At 41.6% G+C, this 19,607-nt stretch overlaps 1 protein-coding gene and 1 long non-coding RNA gene across 3 annotated transcripts in view; one reads left to right on the forward strand and one right to left on the reverse strand.

The window, feature by feature from the left end:
• The window catches only part of IL13RA1 (interleukin 13 receptor subunit alpha 1), a 35,766-nt gene that overhangs the window by 13,444 nt on the left and 2,715 nt on the right, over nt 1–19,607 (forward strand). For both annotated transcript variants that reach the window (XM_074277431.1, XM_074277432.1), the window contains exons 4-10: nt 6,006–6,126; nt 8,736–8,914; nt 9,842–9,984; nt 14,667–14,726; nt 14,990–15,122; nt 16,448–16,544; nt 17,455–17,539. In XM_074277431.1, the coding sequence (XP_074133532.1) occupies nt 6,006–6,126; nt 8,736–8,914; nt 9,842–9,984; nt 14,667–14,726; nt 14,990–15,122; nt 16,448–16,544; nt 17,455–17,539 (818 nt within the window). The remainder of the gene's footprint in view (nt 1–6,005; nt 6,127–8,735; nt 8,915–9,841; nt 9,985–14,666; nt 14,727–14,989; nt 15,123–16,447; nt 16,545–17,454; nt 17,540–19,607) is intronic.
• The window catches only part of LOC141548492 (uncharacterized), a 47,023-nt gene that overhangs the window by 13,224 nt on the left and 14,192 nt on the right, over nt 1–19,607 (reverse strand). The gene's annotated exons all lie outside the window — the stretch shown is intronic.

Consider the following 19,607-nt stretch of genomic DNA (forward strand, 5'->3'; position numbering starts at 1 on the left):
TACCCCTTCCCCTAGATGACAAGCAATCCAATATATACTATACATGTTAAAATTATATTAATTTCAATATGTGTAAACTTTTTATACAATTTACAGTCACTCTCTTGGGAACCTTATCTGCTTCTAAGCTTTAGACTATCCCCTCTGTGGGGGTAACTCCTCAATTTCTCTAGGACTTCAGGTACACATTTTTACCAACCTGCAGGACATTTCCATCCAAATCTTTTCTCTTTCTCAATTTCTCTCATTTTATTAATGGAAACATTATCTCATTTACCCAGGCTCAAAAATTCAGCCAAATTGGACTCAACTCTCTAATATTTAATCACTGGGCAAAGACCACTGGATTCCTTTTACCTGGATGCTGTCTCTTACGTCAATCCCCTTTTTCTATCCCTTGGCTACCTGTTGCATAAGCCTTCATCACTTCTGACTGGTCTTCCTGCCTCAATTATTCCTTTCTCCATTCCAGCCAGCATAAAATATTAGAATCTGAGTACGCAATTCTAGTCATGTCATTTCTCTACTCAAAAGCTTTCAGTATCTTCCCAGTGCCTCCAAGATGAAGTCCTGAATTCAGTGATCACAGTCTTTCCCTCACTTTCCTAGGTTGGACTAGATGGTCCTTCAAGTCCATTCAAACTCAGTATTGGTCAATAGCATGATCTACTAGGTTAATATAAAATGTAATGTAAAAAAAGATTAACGTACTCTTGAATTTCATCAAGAGAAACAATGTTTGGAACAAATGGAGGTGGTAATCCTTCTGTTCTCTCCTGTAGTCAGACCCCATAAAGAATATCCTGTTCAGCTCTGGCCTCCACAGTTCAGAAAGAATTCTGTGAGTTTAAGCATATCCATAGGAGGGCAACCAGGAAAAGATTCATCTTTCCGTTTGCGGGTCTTGTTATAACAAGCCTTAGGAATATCTGAGGCTTTTGAGTTGTAACTGAGAGGGTTTGGTGATGTATTTGCAGAATTGTCTTATGGAAGCAAAGATTAGATGGGTTTTATTTGGCCATAGAAGATATAACTAGGAGCAATGGGTAAACATGTCAGAGAGCAAAGGAAATCTTCCTAAACTGAGCTATCCCAAAGGAGAGTGGCTTCTTCAAGATAATGGGTTTCTTCTCACTAGAGATCTTAAACCACAGACTGGCTGACCACTTGGGTACACTACAGGGGAAGCTTGTTCAGATCTGATTTAGACTAGCTGGCTTCTGAGGTTCTTAAGCTATTTTATGAAGCTATGAACATTCGTTTAGAGAATAAATCCACATTGTCCGTGCTTCCATGGCTCATTGATCCTCAAACTGGTTTGGGGTGAACTTTATTAAATAGATAACATTTCTTTTCAACATTCCCTGCTTACCCTACACTTTTCCCTACTGGTGCCACCATGCTACCTTCACAACGCTTAAGCTATCTCTTGTCTCTTTCATCTATCTTTCTTTCCCCATTATCCCAACTTTAGCTCGTTCTAAACCATCCCTGACTTTTGTTTAACGTCCAACCGTAAATGAGACATTTTGTATGATAGCATAATGTTCTATGAACTCCAAATAAGCATCTCAGCTCTCTAAGCAGCCATGTAACCTTAGGCTGGACATGTAATCTTGGGTTTCAGTTTTCTCATCTTTAACATGAGGGAGTTGCCCCAGATGGCCTTGGAGGTTCCTTCCAACTCCAAAATGATAATCTTCCAAGCTAACAAATGAAGAAATTGGACTCTGTTCGCTAACAAGATAAATAGCCATGGTCACCAGTAATAAGTAGTATTCTGGTCATATCTTCAAAGCTTGCCGGAGTTAAGGCCTTTCTAGCACAATCCCATACATTAGTCAGTGTTATCATGTTAATGGGTGAAAATGGCTTCACATAGGTTTGTATTCTAACACAGTACCTTAACCCAAAGGATTCCACTGTCAGGGCCTTAGGGATGATAGATACCATCCAAGTTAATGTAGATTTATTAAGCACTTGCTGTGTGTGTGTCAATGTGCTAAGCCCTGAAAATGATGATCTCCTTTTGAAAGAAGGTAAATTCTCCTGGGGACTCGTAGAAGAACGTGTGCACAGATAAGCATGATGCAAGAGGGCAAAGAAGAGGTAGGCAGAGTACTCCAGGAAAGCTTTGCAGGCGGTCCAACAGCATTTAATAAGTGCCTACTATGTGCTGGATACTGTGCTAAGAAGGACCCAGTCCCTGCCCTCAAAGAGCTCCCATTTTAATAGGGGAGGCAATATGCAAGCAGTGATGTACAATGATATATTTATAGAATAAGGTGAAAGTCATCTCAAAAGGAAGGACTGGGAAAGGCTTCTTGCAGAAGGTGGGACTTCAATGAAGACTTGAAGGGAGCCAGGAGGTGAAAGAGTATGCCAGGCATAGGAGACAGCTAGAGAAAAATGCCTGGAGTTTCATCCTGGGACTCCATACAGGGACATAAGTCCTTTGGAGCAGAGAACGTGGAGAGGAGTAAGGTATAAAAAGACAGGAAAAATCAGAAGGTACCAGGTTATGATGGATTTTCTAAAGTCAATGGGAGATTTTCTTTTTCTTTTTTAAATAATTACAACTTTTTACTGACAGTACATATGCATAGGTAATTTTTTTACAACATTATCCAATGGGAGATTTTCTATTTAATCCTGAAAATCACAAGGAACCACTGGAATTTATTGGGGAAGAAGAGGACATGGCGAACTTTTCAGCATCCCAGTTTCCCAGTGGTTCCTGTGTAGTCAGGCTTGCTCCAACTTCAAAAGTTTGACTGCAGCAAGATGATCTTATATTTTGCAAAGTGTACAACTTAAATAGGAAGGGAACTCTGCAAATGAAATTGCCATCTAGAAACAGGATTTTAGAACCACTTTCTACATAGTATATGTAAATAATTTATGGTGGAGCTATGATTTCATCAAAAAATTATAGAATTGGCAGGGGGTGGGGGGAAGATGGAGTGGAGGGACAGCTAGATAGTGCAGTAGTAGAGCACTGGCCCTAGAGTCAGGAGGACCCAAGTTCAAATGTGGCCTCAGACACTTAACACTATCTGTGTGACCCTGGACAGGTCATTTATAAGCCTGCCTCTCAAAATAAATTTTTTTACAGAATCTTGGAGTTGGAAGGGATCTCCGGCCATCTAGTCTGGCTTACAGAAGAATCTCCTCTACAGCACTCACAACCACTCTGGTGTCAGCCAGTCTTGGCTTACCAAATTCAAATGAATCTCGTTTCTTCCCCAGGCACTCCCTTCCACTTTCCATAGCTCTGATTGTTTGGAAGGTTTTCCACAGATTATAAGCTCAAGTGTTCTCCTTTACTTCATACCTTGGCTCTCAGATCTGCCCACTGGGGAAGAAATAGAACAAACCAAATCCCACCAGACTGGTGTCATCAATACTGTGTCATTTGTAAAAGAGACATTTGGAAGAGGACCTTGTGGTGGAATAGGAGTTCTCCTTTTGTTTGGGCTGCTCCAAGAAAAGCCTTCCTGCCTGCTGAGAGCCTCACAGGAGCTTTGTGTACCTCCTTCTCTTACATTTCAACGTCAATGATTCTGACAGCTCCATTCAATCATCTGCCAAGTGCCGACATCAGTCACAGTCTTTTGTGATTTGTATGTCTGTGGGGGAACTGCGGTAATTGAAGAGAGCCTTTGGGGCTTTAAAATGATCAATAATAAGCACACGGTTATCTTTCCATTCACCTTTCAGCCATCCTATAAAGAAGTAGTCAGGGATAGAAATAAAAAATAAAAGGAGCCTATGCTCTTTTCTTGTTTTAATCAAGAAAACAGTGGGGGGGGGTGTTTGTTTTTTGTTTTTTACCTAGAGCATTCTCACAAAGATTTTATAAAAATGAGAAAGAATGCATATACTGGTCAGTAGTTGCTAATGACGTGTTAATCAACCTTTCCCCTTCTTACTCCTTTCCTTTTCTGCCCTTCCTTTCCTGTAGAGATCCTGAAAGCCATTCCTAGATGCCATTAAACGGCCACCTCCAGCACAGATTGCTTTTTCTTTGTGTTTGCTGAGAGATCCAAATGCTCCAAATATTCCGCCCCTTTTCTGATTTCAGAGTATCTCCCAGCATGCTCCTTGGCCACTGAGGTGGTCGATTTCACTTCTGTTAGTTCTATTGTAAGAGTGAGAACATAGGGAAGAGGGGAAGGGGAGTGAGCAGCAGGGAGGGAGAGAGACCAAGAGAGAACATTGTAGACAAGAAGCCAATATCACTTTATGTAAAAGCAAACAAACAAAAGCTTAGCAGTCTAGCAGAAATGAGTTTCCTTGTGATTAGCTCTTAGAAATTGAAAGAGCAGGCTATTCAAGGTTGTCTCCTTTCCCTTGGTGCCTGTAGTTATTTATTGTTACGGTACCTGGAACCGGGCTGTAGAATGTGACAGGGCTGCTGTGACCAGTTAGACACTGTCCCAAAGTGGAGCAGCATTGAGAACAGTCCCAAATTGGCCTTAGCAGGGCTGCGTTCTTGGTAAAATGGCTAGATGATGAGATAAATGAGCAAGTTGGAAATTCTTCAAGCCACAGGCCTCTGTCATTGCCCCACAGCAGCTAACTCTTCCATCTTCCCCTTCCTTTTTACAGGAAGGCAGCTCCCTGCCAATCCCCCTTGGCCCTATCTGCTTAGCTTAGCTGGCTTTCCCACTCTCAGAATGGGAGAAAGGACGAAGGTCAACATGGATCATAGGCTAGGGATTGAAGGGATAACTTGGATTAGGATGTGAGCTCACCCTTCTCTCTGCCTCCTTTTCCATAGGAAGTGAGGCTGTTTGGGCCTAGCTACCAACTCTGGAAATGACAGCCACTACCTTACAATGAATACTTTGGAAAGAACATTTCTAACTTATATTGGAAAATCCTTAACAATTAAGAGGAATGGTTCAAAAACCACTTTTATGTGTCTTCCTTAGTTAGGCATCTATAGAGATGAGATACCATTTAGGGCCACTTGCAGGCCACAAAGCAAGTCTTCTCAAGATGTGGGTCTCATCTGTATTTTTACAGATTTTTTCTCGGGTGGGGGGCCTAAGAACAGACTATGGGCTGTTTCTAGGGTTAAGCAGTAACTACATGGTGTGATCCAAGAGAAGTCCAAAGAACCATTAATGTTCCTGCCAACAAAATGAAATCATTAGATGGCTACCTCCAGCCCAGATTTCATTTTCTTTGTGTTTCAGACTATCAGCCTGAAATTGCTCATCCTTCTTGTCATTCTTTTGGCGTAGGCCATTATTTTTGGAAGGCTCCTATGAAAATGTTGAGAAAGCTACCAGCTCAGCATATTAACCCATCCATAGTAATTAACACAAGAAATACGTGGATTTGGTTATCCACAGACAGAACTGAGAAAAATCAGAAGTTGGCTGAGGATATGGAGAGCAAGGGCTAGAACAGAGCTTCAGTGAGCACAAACAAGGGATAGGACCGAGAGCCCTTGGGCCAGTCGATTCTTGAAGCTGGCCTTCTCCCTTATGAGGTGGGGAGATGCTCTTACAAAGCTGGAAATGCTGCCCTAGACTTTCAAGCCTTCCTCTATTAAAGTGCTGAAAGAACATCTTGAGAATGGAGGGAAGAAGAGAATGTGACCTTGGTGGGCCTCCCTGGGCTGTATGAATTCAGAAGGTACAGAAAAGGAGAGTGGGAGCAAACAACACAAGCTCCTTGTGACCACAGCTGAGGTAACCTCAGGTTGATGGCTTCTCCCCATTGGGCTGCACACATAATAGGAATAAATAATGAGTTCACATTCGTATGGTGTTTTCAAGTTTGCCAAGGTCTTTACATATATTTTCTCTGATCACTGCAACAGCTCTTAGAGACTTTTCACCTTGTGAGAAAAGATGATGAAGTACCCGAGGATGCCACAGTTGGGGATGGTGGGGGAGGATGAGGGCAGGCAGAAGTGAATCGGCTCTTCTCCTTTATGGGGAGAAGGGGCGAGACAGTGTTCTAAGCTGCACTGATCTCTGGTTTTCCAGGTGACCCAGAGTCTGCTGTCACAAGACTACGGTGTATTTGGCACAACCTGAGCCAAATGAATTGTACATGGCTTCCTGGGAAGAAGGCACCTCCTGACACGAACTACACTCTGTACTACTGGTAAGTGGGGCTCAGACCTTGGAACTGGGGGCTTGGCACAACATTAGGAAGCACACATATCCCCACATGCCCCAGAAGTGATTTCTAATAAATAGAAAGCCTGAGAGAATAGTTAGCTCAGCCTCTAAAGAAGGTACATCTTGATATGGCTTCTGATCGCTGAACTCCTCCTTTTATCCAAAGAGCTCCAACAATTCTCTCTGTGGCCCCAATTCTATGATTTAATGTCTGTCTGGTGCTAAATTGGAGGAAGATAGTGGGTTTTTAAAAAAATAAATGCTCAAACTGCCACTGGTGGCTTAGTCCCTCAACTTTGATTAGAATGCCACCTTTTCATTGTGTTTGCTTGCCAGAGAGCTCATGAGCAAGGTCCACGCGGGCTCCGTCTTCCCTGCTGTTTGTAAAAGCTGCCGTTGGACATTGGGCTAAGAGAGTCAGAGGCTAGCACTGATTCCTGCTTCCCCCACTCAAGAACTCGCCCCCTAATTGTGAAACTACCATGTGATCACCGTACCCTCACTTACCCCCTTGCCAGGTACACCAGAAGGAAAAGGGACAAAGTGCTTTGCTACTTTTCCCTACCTTGGCTGGGGAAGAGGGAAAAGGAAAGGGGGGTTAGTAACTGTCTACAACACTCTCAAGCTTAAAGGGATGCCTTGAATTTCTGCAGAGTTAATCTGTTGCTGAAATTACCCTGCCAAGTACAGACTCTCCAGGCCTGTGAATTGAGGAACATTCTGACAACCATTATTCTGGAAAGTTTGGTCAACTTCAAATGCTGTCTTCCATTTGTGTGTTGAACACCTCATGTTTTTTTTTTCTTTAAAATGGAGGAAAATCACCCCTCTAAACAAATATGACCACATGATCAGAAATCCGAGTCAAAATGTTTTTTACCAAACCAACAATGAGGACAACAGGCCTGGTCTGTATGCACTCTGTGAGTTTATTATGTACATGTGTGTGTACACACATACAAACACACAAATCCCAGCCATGGTTCTGCTTCCTGTTTGTTAGTTTGCATGTCTCTTCATATTTGGAAATGGAAAGCAAAGAAAAACAGTCTTAACTTGGGAAGACTAATGCTGAAAGCTACACTGCACCTTTTAGTACAGAGGTGGTGGACTACAGGTGTGAAATAAAGCACACATTATCAAATATAGCAAATATGCTGGTTTGGTTTAACTGCACTACTGTTTTAAGGGAAAAGGGGGGAGTTCCATTGGATGAGAGAGCAAGTATTAAGAAGTGAGGATAAACTCTTTTTAAACATCTCTCAGCTATTTTTAAGGGACATGACAAACTCGGGGGCCAGTGGGGATTTGAATGTAGTAGAGGGTGTATTGTACAACAATGGGAGATGTATTAAGTTCTGTGGAGATGGATTGTGGAGGACCTTCTAGAAATCTAGGGAGTAGAATTTGGATTTGGAATTATAAACATTAGGAAAAATCATCTGGTGGCTCAAAGTAAGAGAAATTGAAAGATGGAGAGAGACTAGCAGTGCAAAAGACCAGAGGAAACTATTGGAGTAATCCAGGTCTGTGGTGAGATGACAACCTGGACTAGGGCGATATTATTGGGAATGGAAACGAGAATTAATCTAAGAGATATTTCAAAGGAAGAAAGAGTAGGAACTTAGTGATTGGATTTCCATGGGAAAGAAAAATGGGGATTCTGAGATTCCTAAATCAGGAGATGGTAAGAATGCTGATGGTACTGCTCATGACAGAGATGGAGAAGAGCAGCTTGGGAGAAGGAAGGGAGAATTGGCTTTCAGCATGTCAGGTTTGAGGGGTCTGTGGGAAGTGCAAGCGGCAGTGGTGGTCAGGTAACTGTAAATATGGGATGAGAATAAAGAGGAAAAGGCAGAGCCAGTGATGCTGACTTGGGAGGTGTTGGTTACTGGAGGCAGCAAGGCTCCCAGGGATGACTATGGAGCCAAAGGCTCAGGACTAGGCTTTGAAGACTACTCTGGGAGGAAGGTTAATTATCAGAGGAGGAAAGGAAGGAGGAGAGTGAAAAAAGGGAACCACTACAGATGAAATGGAAAGAAGGAGGGCTCTGGGCTCCTGAGGCTGAACTTTGCAGCCCCACACAGCACAGCTCCCTCACACTTAGCCTCTGTTCTGCCGCATTTCATGCCTGTGCTAAGGGCTTGTTCTTGCCTTCAGGGAGCTCTCAGTCTAATGGGGAAGCTAACCTGTAAATCCCCAGGTATATACAGACCTGAGAGTGTGGATGGGGCAGGGCACGATTTTTTTTTTTTTTTGTTAGCGTTTTTGGGTTTTTTTGTTTTTTGTTTTTTGTTTTTTTTTTTTACTGGGAACTCTTGTCATTAAATAAAAAGCTATGCCTCAGACAGTTTGACTCCAGGTGCAAGCGACTCTCTTCCCTTTCCACCGTAGATTGTGGTGGAATTATTTTCCTTTCTACAATGTAAATGGAAGCTCCTTCTAAAAAGAAGTTTAAGGAATAAACTTGGCCTTTCTCACAGCACATCCTGCTTTCCGTAGCCATTTACCTCAAGTTCAACCTCTCCTAGAATTTGAAATACCATCTAAACACTTTATAGAATGGATTGTCTCTATTTCTCTACCTTGTAGGTACAGCACTCTGGGAAAAAATCTTCAGTGTACAAACTACTATACGGAGGGTCAACTCATAGGGTGTTCTTTTGATCTGCTTCAAGGAAATGTTTCAGATTCTGAAAAAATTCAAATCATGGTCACAGATACAGCCGGAACAGTCAGACCCTACTATAATATCACTTGGTTGAATTCTGGTAAGTTACATCTCTTGATAATCAGAAAATAATTACTGCTAATGTCTTCATTTTATTCCTAACATAAGAATTCTCTTCCCAGTGACAAGTGGGCTGGATTTTTTTTGTAACCTACTTCTTGGTAGACCCATGTCATGTGGGGAGCCTGAGGGGATGCTAGTTCAATTCTAGACCTGCCACATAATTAAATAATGAGCATGTATGTCACTGAACACAAGCTGGAAAAGTTCGAGACACACTGAACTATATTTGAAAGGAGCTCAAGACCCACTTAAATGACAGGAAGTAGAGCAGATGCATTGAAGCAAGGAAGGCTGTACTGCAGGAACAGGCAACAACCATCTACTACTCATCCCCAGATATCTATAAAGGAAAATCCATGAGGGAGCTAAAGATGGTGGCCCAGTTTCAAAGTCTTAGATGTAAAAGTGCTGCCACCAGCCAAACGGGTCTCCATATTGGCTCAAAGTCCAAGTCAGACTTTTATTTCCATAGACATTAATGATCAAAGAAAATCTTTGGCTACTACTGGCTTCAATTTCTTTTCTCTTACCTGAATGTTCTTCTCCCTAGCAAAGGACTCAGGCTTGATCAGGCTGTTGTAAACTGGATTGGCTAAGGATAAAACCTGAGGATTACTGAGATTTTGGTACCATTCTCTGGCTGGCCATTAGCATGATCTTGTGACAGTTGGGAGACTTCTCCACAGTTTTACATGCCCACTCACCATCACATGGGTTATACTAGAGCAGAAGATCCTGCCTATATGCTGGTTTTCAGACAATCCCAGTACAAAGAGGGATGCATGCTATAGGTATTGACATCGAAGTGATCGTTCAGCATCTCTGTCTGCTCTTGTATGTGCACACTGAGCTTAAATGAGATCTGGCCTTATTTCAGGTTCTTGATTTCATTTCTACATTGCAGTGAAACCCAATCACCCTGTCATAACGGCCCTCTTCCTTCAAAATGACAGTCTGTATGTGGAATGGGAAAGTCCAGAAAACTTTGAGAGCAATTGCCTCGTTTACCAGGTAGAAGTCACCGACAGCCAGCCAAAGAAATACAAAGTAAGTTGGTTTCTATATCTTATTTCTTGAGCAACTTCAAAGCTTGCATTTCCTTTTACACTACAATAACTAGAAACCTGGATACAAATGCATCACAGTGTTCTGTACTGTTTTGGTGTCTATGGGAATATTATCAGAAAGACTTGTCTGAAGATAGGTTTGGTCTTTGTAATGAAGAACGAACACAGCATAAGGATAGAGAGCAGAACCCAGAGGACTATGGGCACCAAGTATGGATCACAGCATGGTATTTTCACTCTTTTTGTTGTCGTTGGCTTACATTTTGTTTTCTCGTTTTTTCCCTTTTTGATCTGATTTTTCTTGTGCAGCATGATGATTGGGGAAATATACACAGAGAAACTACACATGTTTAATCTTTATTGGATGACTTGCTGTGGGGAAAACGGAGGGAGAAAAATGTAGAACACAAAGGCGAATACTGAAAACTATCTATGCATGTTTTGAAAAAAAAAGCTTTAAAAATAAAAAAATAGAAGGCAGACAGTTCAGAGTTCTCCTTAAGTTAGATGATGTTAAGCAATCGAATATGGTAATATCTGTGTACCTTAATGGGTTCCAATGAGGTTCACTTTTTTTTTTTATTTTATCAGAAGGGCCCCAATTTGTCCCAGGGAGGGCTGCCAAAAGTAAGCGTCCTGAACCTCCCCTATTTCAATTCAGCAAACATTTGTTGAAATTCCAGTACAGGAAAGATATTTGTCCTCCTTGCCTCTTTAGAATGGAAGTTTACTAAAGGCAAGGATAGCTCCACCTGTGTTTTTGTCTTCCCTGTCCTTGTACCCAGTCGGTGCTTATTAAATGTTATGTTTGAATTGAAGATAATGCAGTAAATGGAGAACACTGGGCCTGGAGTTGGGGAGACCCTAGTTCAAATCCTATTTAGACATTAACTGTAAAACCTTGGACCAATCAAACAGCATGTTTGCCTCAGCTTCCTCAACAATAAAATGGGAATAATAACAGCACCTCTTTCCAGGGTTGTTATAAGGATCAACTGAGATATTTGCCAAAAGCTTAAACCAATGCCTGGCACATAGTAGGTACTTGATAAATGCTCTTTCCCCCCTTTCCTTCTTCATGTGCCTCATGATGAGCATAGCTTCTTGCTTCTATCAGACGGAATATTTGTAACAGTTCATTGTCACAGCACTTGGAAGTGACCAAGTAAACCTTGATAGTTACAACTGCTGCCTGGGAGATAGCTGGCCTGAGCTTCCAGTTGGGCAGGGTTCTTTGGAGATGTGCAGATGGGTACATCTGCTTGAAAATGAGCCAAAATGTTACCAGAGTTCACATTACAATGGATAGAATTATACATAGGTGAGATGGCAGCTGAGGAGCAATGGGGAAACCAAGGCAAAGGATCTCGAATTGGTGATTTTTTTTTGTACTTTAGTTAGTGAGAGTTAATGTTCAGTGATAATTTCTTCCTTTGATCCCCTCTGAAAACCTCTGCAACTCATTTGATGTTCTGCCTTGAGATATAGAAGATAGAAAATTGGCTTAAAGTTAGGAAGACCTGAGTTCAAGTCAGCAAACTGTATGGCAAATCACTCAAACCTTCTTCCTACCCAAGGCAAGTTCCCTGCCTGTTAGTTACAGATAAGTTGCCGAGGGAATTTCCAGGAGTTTCCTTCTGAGATGAAATTGTCTGTCTAGACCACTTGCTCCACTTCCCTCCCCATCTCTTCAGACAAAATTAGGCCTTGTGCTGCCATTTCATGAGCTTCTAGAAGAGGGCCCTTGTCTCCCACTTCTTTGCCTTGGCAACAGCACCTAGCCAACCATCAAAATAGTAGGTTTTTGATAAGTATGCTTGTTTTTCATCCATTCGCACATTTTGAGTGTTTCCTATCTATGAAGTACTGTGCTAATGGGAAAACCCTTTTTTGGTCACTTTAAGTGGACAAAATATGTAACAAAGGAAAGAGTATGGGATTGCAAATTGGAAGACCCGAGTTCAAATCTCAGGCCTGCTACTTCCTTTGAATCACTTACAGCAAGCCACTTAACAACTCTGTGGGCCTTGGTTCCCTCCTGTGCAAAGTCACAAGGTTGCGATTGATGATCCAGGGCCCCTTTCAGCTTGGAAATTCTCTACATTTCTGACACGAGCCCTGCAGTACCTAGGCATCAGGAAGCCCCTTGGTACCTCAGAGTTCAGAGCTTTTGGCCTTAACTTCCTTGAACCCAGTTTTTTCCATCTACAGAATTGGATGAATAGTAATACGCTTCATGAGATGGTTGTAAGGAAAACGCTTTTATATAACTCAAAACCCTTTCTCAATGGGAATTGTTTTGATTCTCCCTCCATCCCCAAGAAAACCCAGGTTCAAAATTGGTGACTTGCCTCTAGTCATTGAGGGTTTTTTTTGTTTTTTGTTTTGTTTTTTTTTTTAAAACAAGTCTAGGCTTCTCTCCTCTTCCCACCCCCCATATACTCTCCAGGTTTCCTTTCCGATAAGGCCTAGTGCCAAGGTAAATAAAGGCCACTCCCTTCCCTCCAGGAGGTAGCTAGGGAGCACCACAGTGCACAGAGTGCTGAGCTTAGAGTCAGGAAGACCTGTATTCAAATGGAGCCTCAGATACCGAGTAGCTTGTGAGACTCTGAACAAGTTATTTAACCTCTGTCCAAGTTTTCTCAACTATAAAATGGGGCTAATGATAGCACCTCCCTCCCTGGGTTATTATGAAGATCAAATGAGATAATATTTGTAAAGTGTCTAGTATATAGAAGGTGCTTAATAAATGTTTATTCTCTCTTCCCCCATTCCCTGCAGGTCATAGTCTTGCTGAATAGAATTGTTTTTCTTACATGAGTCTGAGCTGAAAAGAATATACATACTATTTGACTGAACAGCTTAGCTTAGAATAGTCATTTATCTTGCCTTTTTAAAAATGTTATGTTTATACTTTCGAGTAATTGGAGTAAATGGTTGACATTCTGGCTTTAGCAGATGTTCACCAGCTGCTGCTTTCTCTCCCAAACTACCCTCTCGGTTACTCTGTTCTAATTTCTAGTTTTGCTTGCTAGAATCTTCTTCTTTCAGTTCCTTTATTGGCAGTGGGGGGGGGTGTTTGTCCATGTATATGCGTGTGCGTAAGAGTTCATGGGCACCAGTGTTTTGTTTAAAATCCGGAGGAGAAGGAATCCAGGCCAGTATCAGCAAGGTGACATTACCATGACCGTGACCAGCCATAGACAAAATGGTCAAGTAGGTGAAGTTTGTCCAAAGCCTCCCTTCCTGGATGCAGGGTTCTTTCATGTTTTTTTTCCACCCTCCCACCTAGAAGAATGATTCTTAAATGGAAAATATGATGAATTAAAACTTAAAGGACGAATATCTTATTCCTTTGACTAGGGCATTTGCATTTTAACCAAAGGAAGGACACTGATGGAGAAGAAGTAGCATGAGGCATCTTGGGGGAAAAGGTGGATAGGCCTAGAGGGGAAGAGGGGGACACATTTTCCCACATGGCAATGTGCCCTTAGGTTTTGCTTGACTCGGCTTATTTGTAAGAAGAGATATTTCTTTTCAGGGGTAAGGAACTGAGAAAATTGCTCTCCCTCCCCCAAAAAAGAAAAGAGTATCAATGAAACCTTTCTAAAATTCACAGAAGAGAAACAAAGGGAATTGAGAAGGAGACATGGACAAGTAGGGCAGCTTTTGAACTAAATATTGAGCTTATTATATACTTTTTAAAGCAAGTTATATGTATAGTATAGTTCCATGGGTTTTTCTTCTTTATATATAGGACTGTTCCTATATGCTAATGTTTGTTGAATTCAGAATAACAAAAAAGAAAAGGAAAGGAAATCTCCAAAGAGTCACAAACACACACACACACACACACACACACACACACACACATCTACCTAGAATCAGAGTCTAGGATACTCTTATCCCTACAAATGACCCTCTGCATGTAGACCAGGAGATCAAATTCAAATAGAAAGAGGCTCCACTAACCTGTACAGAAGGATTCTGTGCATATTGACTTAGAAAACCACATGGCAGCACTATCTCATGTTTATTGCATTTTAGTTTGTTATTAATTTCCCTGTGACTTTTTAATCTGGTTCAGGCTACACTTGGGAGTGTTGGGGGCCTCCTTGTGATTGATACCTCTGACACAGACAATCCCTGACTGTAGATAGCACTGATAAATTATATTCTGTGCTCTAGTCTGAAACAGGGCAAAAGAGCCCAAGGAGCTGCCTTTTCTCTGCCTACTGTTGATAGGCTAGTCCATCAACATTTAGGATTTTCTCTCACTTTTCTAGAAATTCTGCCAGTAGCCTTTCCTCAATATTTCACCCAAAACAGCATAATTGTGCCTCCCCTATACTTTGGTTCTTTAAACCTTTCTGTAGATTCTAGTAGGCCACAGGTCAAATAAGTCTTCCATGGTCTTCTCTGAAGAATTTTGCCTGCATTCTGGGATCTCCTGCTGTCATGGCACTGATGCTCCTCTGTGAGTTTAATAAAAAAAGTGACTTCAACTCTGCATGGGAAGGTTTGGGGTGTACTCTTCTCTTTGGTGCGCTCTGTCTCTCTCTCATCTCTTGATTTGACTCTCATGTGTTGTAACTGGGAAAATTTATATCACGAATCCTGAAAAATTCTAATGGCCTCACAGCCACTTTTAATATTTTCTAGGTTGAAGAATCAAAATGCCACATCTTACAAACACCTCAGGAGCTTTCAGAGAAGTCCAATGTAAGTAATTCTTCCTTAACTAATTTGTTCTGAATAGCAACAGACAACTTTGGAGACATTGGTTTTTCCCCCCAAAACACCACAAAATCAAACTCTTTTTTCCCAGCTTATGATTACCAATTGATTGTCTTTATTTCTTCTTCTAAAAGTCAAAGAGATTGAATTGAAATTTCTTTTATTCATCTGAAAACATTCTGCTTATAAATATGTGAGAGTTGAATGGTGCCTTCCCTTATTACACCTGCTTTTAATTTGTATTTTAGGATAAAAATTGTTTAGTGATTAATCAGGTGGAACGTGATGCTCAATACACAGTCAGAGTGAGAGCCAAAACCAGTAAGTATTGCTTTGAAGATACCAACCTCTGGAGTGCTTGGAGTCCGGAGAAAAGCATAGGTAAGCCAGTGGTCTTTCCTCATCTAGAAAAGTTTTCAGATGGGGAAAGTAAGGAAAGGTTAGCCCCTAACAAGACTCACATGAACAGGGCCTTTCTTCAGAGTCTCTTCCCCTCTTGCCCACCCTGATTGATGACCCTGCCTCAGTTCCCACTCCAGTTCATCCACACCGCTGCCGAAGGGATTTTTCTAATGTATTTCTCTTTGCCACTTGAAACTCTTCATCATCTGATGCTGAATTAGCTTTCCAGCCTTGTGGCATATTACTTTCCACATACTCCACGATCCTGCCACACTGGTGTTCTTGGAGTTTCTCACACAAAACTACCCATTTCCCATCTCTTAGCCTTCATCCTGGCTGTGCTTCATGCTGGGAAGGCACACCTTCCTCACCATAACCTCACCAAATCTCTAGTTTCTTTCTGCAGGAGGCCTTTCCTGGTCTGTCCTCCAACAGTTAACAGGGCTCAGGACCCTTGTTCCCTCTATTTCCCCACATACACACTTTGAATCTGATTTTTATCATATGTGTTCGTGTGTATATGTACTTGTTATCTCCTCCATTAGAATGTAAACTCCGCAAGAGCAGGAACTATTTTACTTCTGTCTTTGTATTCCCAAGGGCCTGGCCCATATTGGGCACTTAGTAAGCATTTGTTGATTGATCTCCACTTCTGTTATCCAGTCAGTAATGACTTCCTGCCTCACACCTCATATTGTAACTCTGTTATCTGCACTATATACAGATATATGTGTGAGTGTGTGTGTGTGTGTGTATGTACACACACACACACACACACACACACACACTATAAGAATAGCAATAGTAGGTGCTTAACATATGTTAGTAAGATGACAGTCAATATAAAGGATAGCCTCCTTCTTGCTGGATGTCTCACTTAGAACTCTCATGTTACCCCGTGCCATGGCTATTCCCATCTGGGCCTATGGAGGCCCTGCCTTCACCCAAAGGAAAATAGTTCCAGGTAGACTTCCTATTTAATGGAATCCTATATCAAACCTTTTGATCAAATCAACAAAATCCAAAATGTCTGTTCTGTCTTTGGTTCCATGAGTTCTCAGCTAGATACCAATGATCAGGTAACACTTAGTTACCCACCTCTGATGACGGCTGAGAAAGACACGGCACTTTGCCCTATACATAATCCTCTCACGGGCCTTTCCTTTTGAGACTAAATATGTGAAACATGGGAAAGAACTGTCTTTGAGAAATCAGAAAGTTGCAGTGACTTTGTCCTCATGGCTGGGACCTGTCAGTCTAATTATCTTTGATTCATGGTCTTTTGTACCCATCTTCCTTTCCAGGTCAAAAGACTGACCCAACGTTTTATACCGTCACGTTACTCTCCATCCCAGTCGCCATCTCCATCTCAACTCTTCTCCTGCTGCTGTATTTAAAGAGGTAAAGATGCTTCCATGACTACCTATCTGCCCATTGTCCACCTAAGCGACCAGGTTCTCCCAAAGGCCCATCCATGCCAGGCTCAAGTCACAATATCAAATTGTGCTGCTGGATTGGGTTAATCCTTTCTGACCGTAAGACCAGTCCCAGTGCCAACGATGGCTAGAGTAACAAAGACTTAAGGAAAAGATAGGATAATTGAGTTTGTACAGAACCAAAAATTTACCCTAATTAAAAATAACACTGATATAGAAATGGCGTGATTAGAAATAGGAAAAGGAAAAGACAAATTAAGGAGCAATGTACCAGTTTTCCAGAGCAATCTTCTTCAATTCATTTCATTCAGCAATTCCCTGCCTGGTATATTAGACCTGAAGAACCTCTTTAAGGAAAAAGGTAGAAATCAACCATTGGGACTTAAATCTGCTCTTTGGGGACCTCTTGACCCCTTCCCACACATATGCAGAACTTGAAACTCTTAGGACATTTCCCACAGCTTACTTTAAGCAATTAGATCAAATCAACTTTGTCATTAGAGAACCATTTATTTGGGTTCAAGTCTTCAGAGACAAGTAAGTATATTTAAGCTAAGTGGTCTTTTATTATAGGTACCTCAGTGGTGCTTCAGTGGATAAGGCCAGGTCTGGAGGCAGGAAGGCTCATCTCCCCGAGTTCACATCTACCCTCAGACATTTCCTAGCTGTGTGACCCTGGGCAAGTCACTTAACCCTGTTTGCCTCAGTTTCTATCAAATGAGCTAGAGAAGGAAATGCAAAGCACTCTATTATCTCTGCCAAGAAAACCCCAAATAGGGTCATGAAGAACAGGGCACAACTGAAACAGGTAAACAACAGTCTTGTATTAGGACTCTTCACTCAAAACATTTGTTTTTGTCTTTTTTCCCTTTAAGACTGAAAATCATTATTTTTCCTCCAATTCCTGATCCCGGAAAGATCTTTAAAGAAATGTTTGCAGACCAGAATGAGGACACTCTGGTAAGCATGACACTTACAAGTTAGAAATGAGTTGTTTTTGACTATTTTGAATCTAAATGGCTCAAGAGGAAGTTAAATTAAAATACAGCATATTGATCTTGGCAAAATTTTTCAGCAGCTCACAAGATCCTATGTTAATTTCACATCCCCAGCATGGATTTTGGTGTATTTTCACTAAAAATAGAGAGCAGAAAAAGAGCCTCTTCTAGCACTTAGCCCTGTAGCTGGCACATAGTAGGAGCTTGTACACGAAAAGACTTCTGTAAGGCAATTCTTCCGTATAGGCCTTCCAAGCCTTGGTCATCATCACCAGGTTTCTAAATTGGCTCTCTGGGAAAAATTGGGTACACAAAGGAGAGAGGATAAGGCTAGTGATAAGTGTTTGGGTAAATCATGGGCAGTTGATTCCTCAGTTGGAAAATGGAGAACTCCAGACAGACTAGACCAGACTTCCCTGATTTGTGGAAAATTTGGGATAGAACCAAGGCCTCCTGACTCCCAGAGGCCAGCTATAGGGTGCTGCTTTCTTAACTACTTTGGGCATGATCAAATAATGTCAATGTGCATTGTCTTTATCTCTAAAGCTTCCAGAGTTTGAATGTGTTTTGTCCAACACTGGAATAAGTTGGGTATGGGTCCTCATTCAAAATTTGTCCAACCAAATTTCTCTCTGCCGTTTGCTCCTTTGTGATTAAATGGGCTGCTGTCTGTGTTAAGGAGGTTTTCTCCTTTGCATCCTAATTTATCCTCACTGATTAAAAAGTTGTCTGTCTATCCCTGTTCCTTGTATCCATTTGTGCTTTTCTTGCTTTGTTCCAATTCGAAATTTCCAGTTTTGAAAACTGCCTTTTCTGTGGTTATAAATGGCAAATAACCTTTGGAGCATTGCTCAATTTTTAAAGACAGGAAAATGCCACTGCTCCATGTGCAATGATTGCCTTCGCTGTGCAAACAACAGGCTAGCTTCCTTGGCTAAAGCTTCAGCACACAAAGGCCATATTGACTCGAGCAGGAAATTCACAGCAAGAGTATCTCCTTTCTACTGAGATTTCTGACCTTCAGAGCAATCATAAACTGGAGTCTGGTATTTCAGCAGGTTACCATTGTTATCATGTTTATAACACCACAGTATAAAGGTCCTGTGCTGAAAGCCAGCACTACGCCTTAATAAAAACCACTTGTAGTGAGGCACACAGGGAGATGCTTTTCAGCCACGTGGTGCATTTTAGCTACCTGCTGCATTAAGCTCTTGCTCTTTATCTAGCTTGAGTCCTGTCTTACACATGATTAACTTGAGGTATCTGTTCCCTCCCAACATGAGGCAGCCCAATAGCCATATCTTTTCTTTTCTCTCTCTCCCTTCTCCATTTCCCTCCCATGTCTTCTTCTCTGACCTCTTTTCTCACCTGGAAATCTGTACTTAGGGAAAGTGAGAATCTCTAGACCATAATGGAAGCTTAAAATTAAAATCACTGTTGGCAAAACCCTGTGCTATGGGGCTGCCCTGTGTTGGCGCCATTATCAGGAAATGCTTTAAGTTTTTTGGCTAGAAAGCTTCAGATGGTTCTGTGTCATGCCACATTTTCTCAAATGACTAGGGATATCCAAAGGCCTTATTGTAGCAGCATTTGAACAGTGAAGAACATAGGACTTGGGGTCAAGGATCTGAGTTTGAATCTTGGCTCTGTTACTACTTATGTGATCTTAGAAAATTCCTCACTTCCCATGCTAGGATTCTCTCAAAAAAAAAAGCCTTTTGCAATAGAGGCCTTTTGAGGTCCCTTCCAGCTCTCTTTATGATTCTATGAGATGAATTACCTTTCTCAAAGTAGGGGATCGCCTTTCACAAAGAAACAGGAAAAAGGGTTAATGACCCAGTGAATCAGTTGAAGGGAAAAGGCACCACTTTTGCATGAGACTTAGCTCACATATGGGGAAAATTCCCATTGTATCTCTCCCTTGGGACAGCATATTTCCCAATATACAGTAGTCTCATGCCTTCTTCTCTCTTAATGTTAATTCCAGATCACTCTGTTTCCTTAACTTTCCAAATAGATGAAAGTTTTGT

This window comes from Sminthopsis crassicaudata, chromosome X (assembly GCF_048593235.1).
Source record: "Sminthopsis crassicaudata isolate SCR6 chromosome X, ASM4859323v1, whole genome shotgun sequence".
Taxonomy (NCBI): Eukaryota; Metazoa; Chordata; class Mammalia; order Dasyuromorphia; family Dasyuridae; genus Sminthopsis; species Sminthopsis crassicaudata.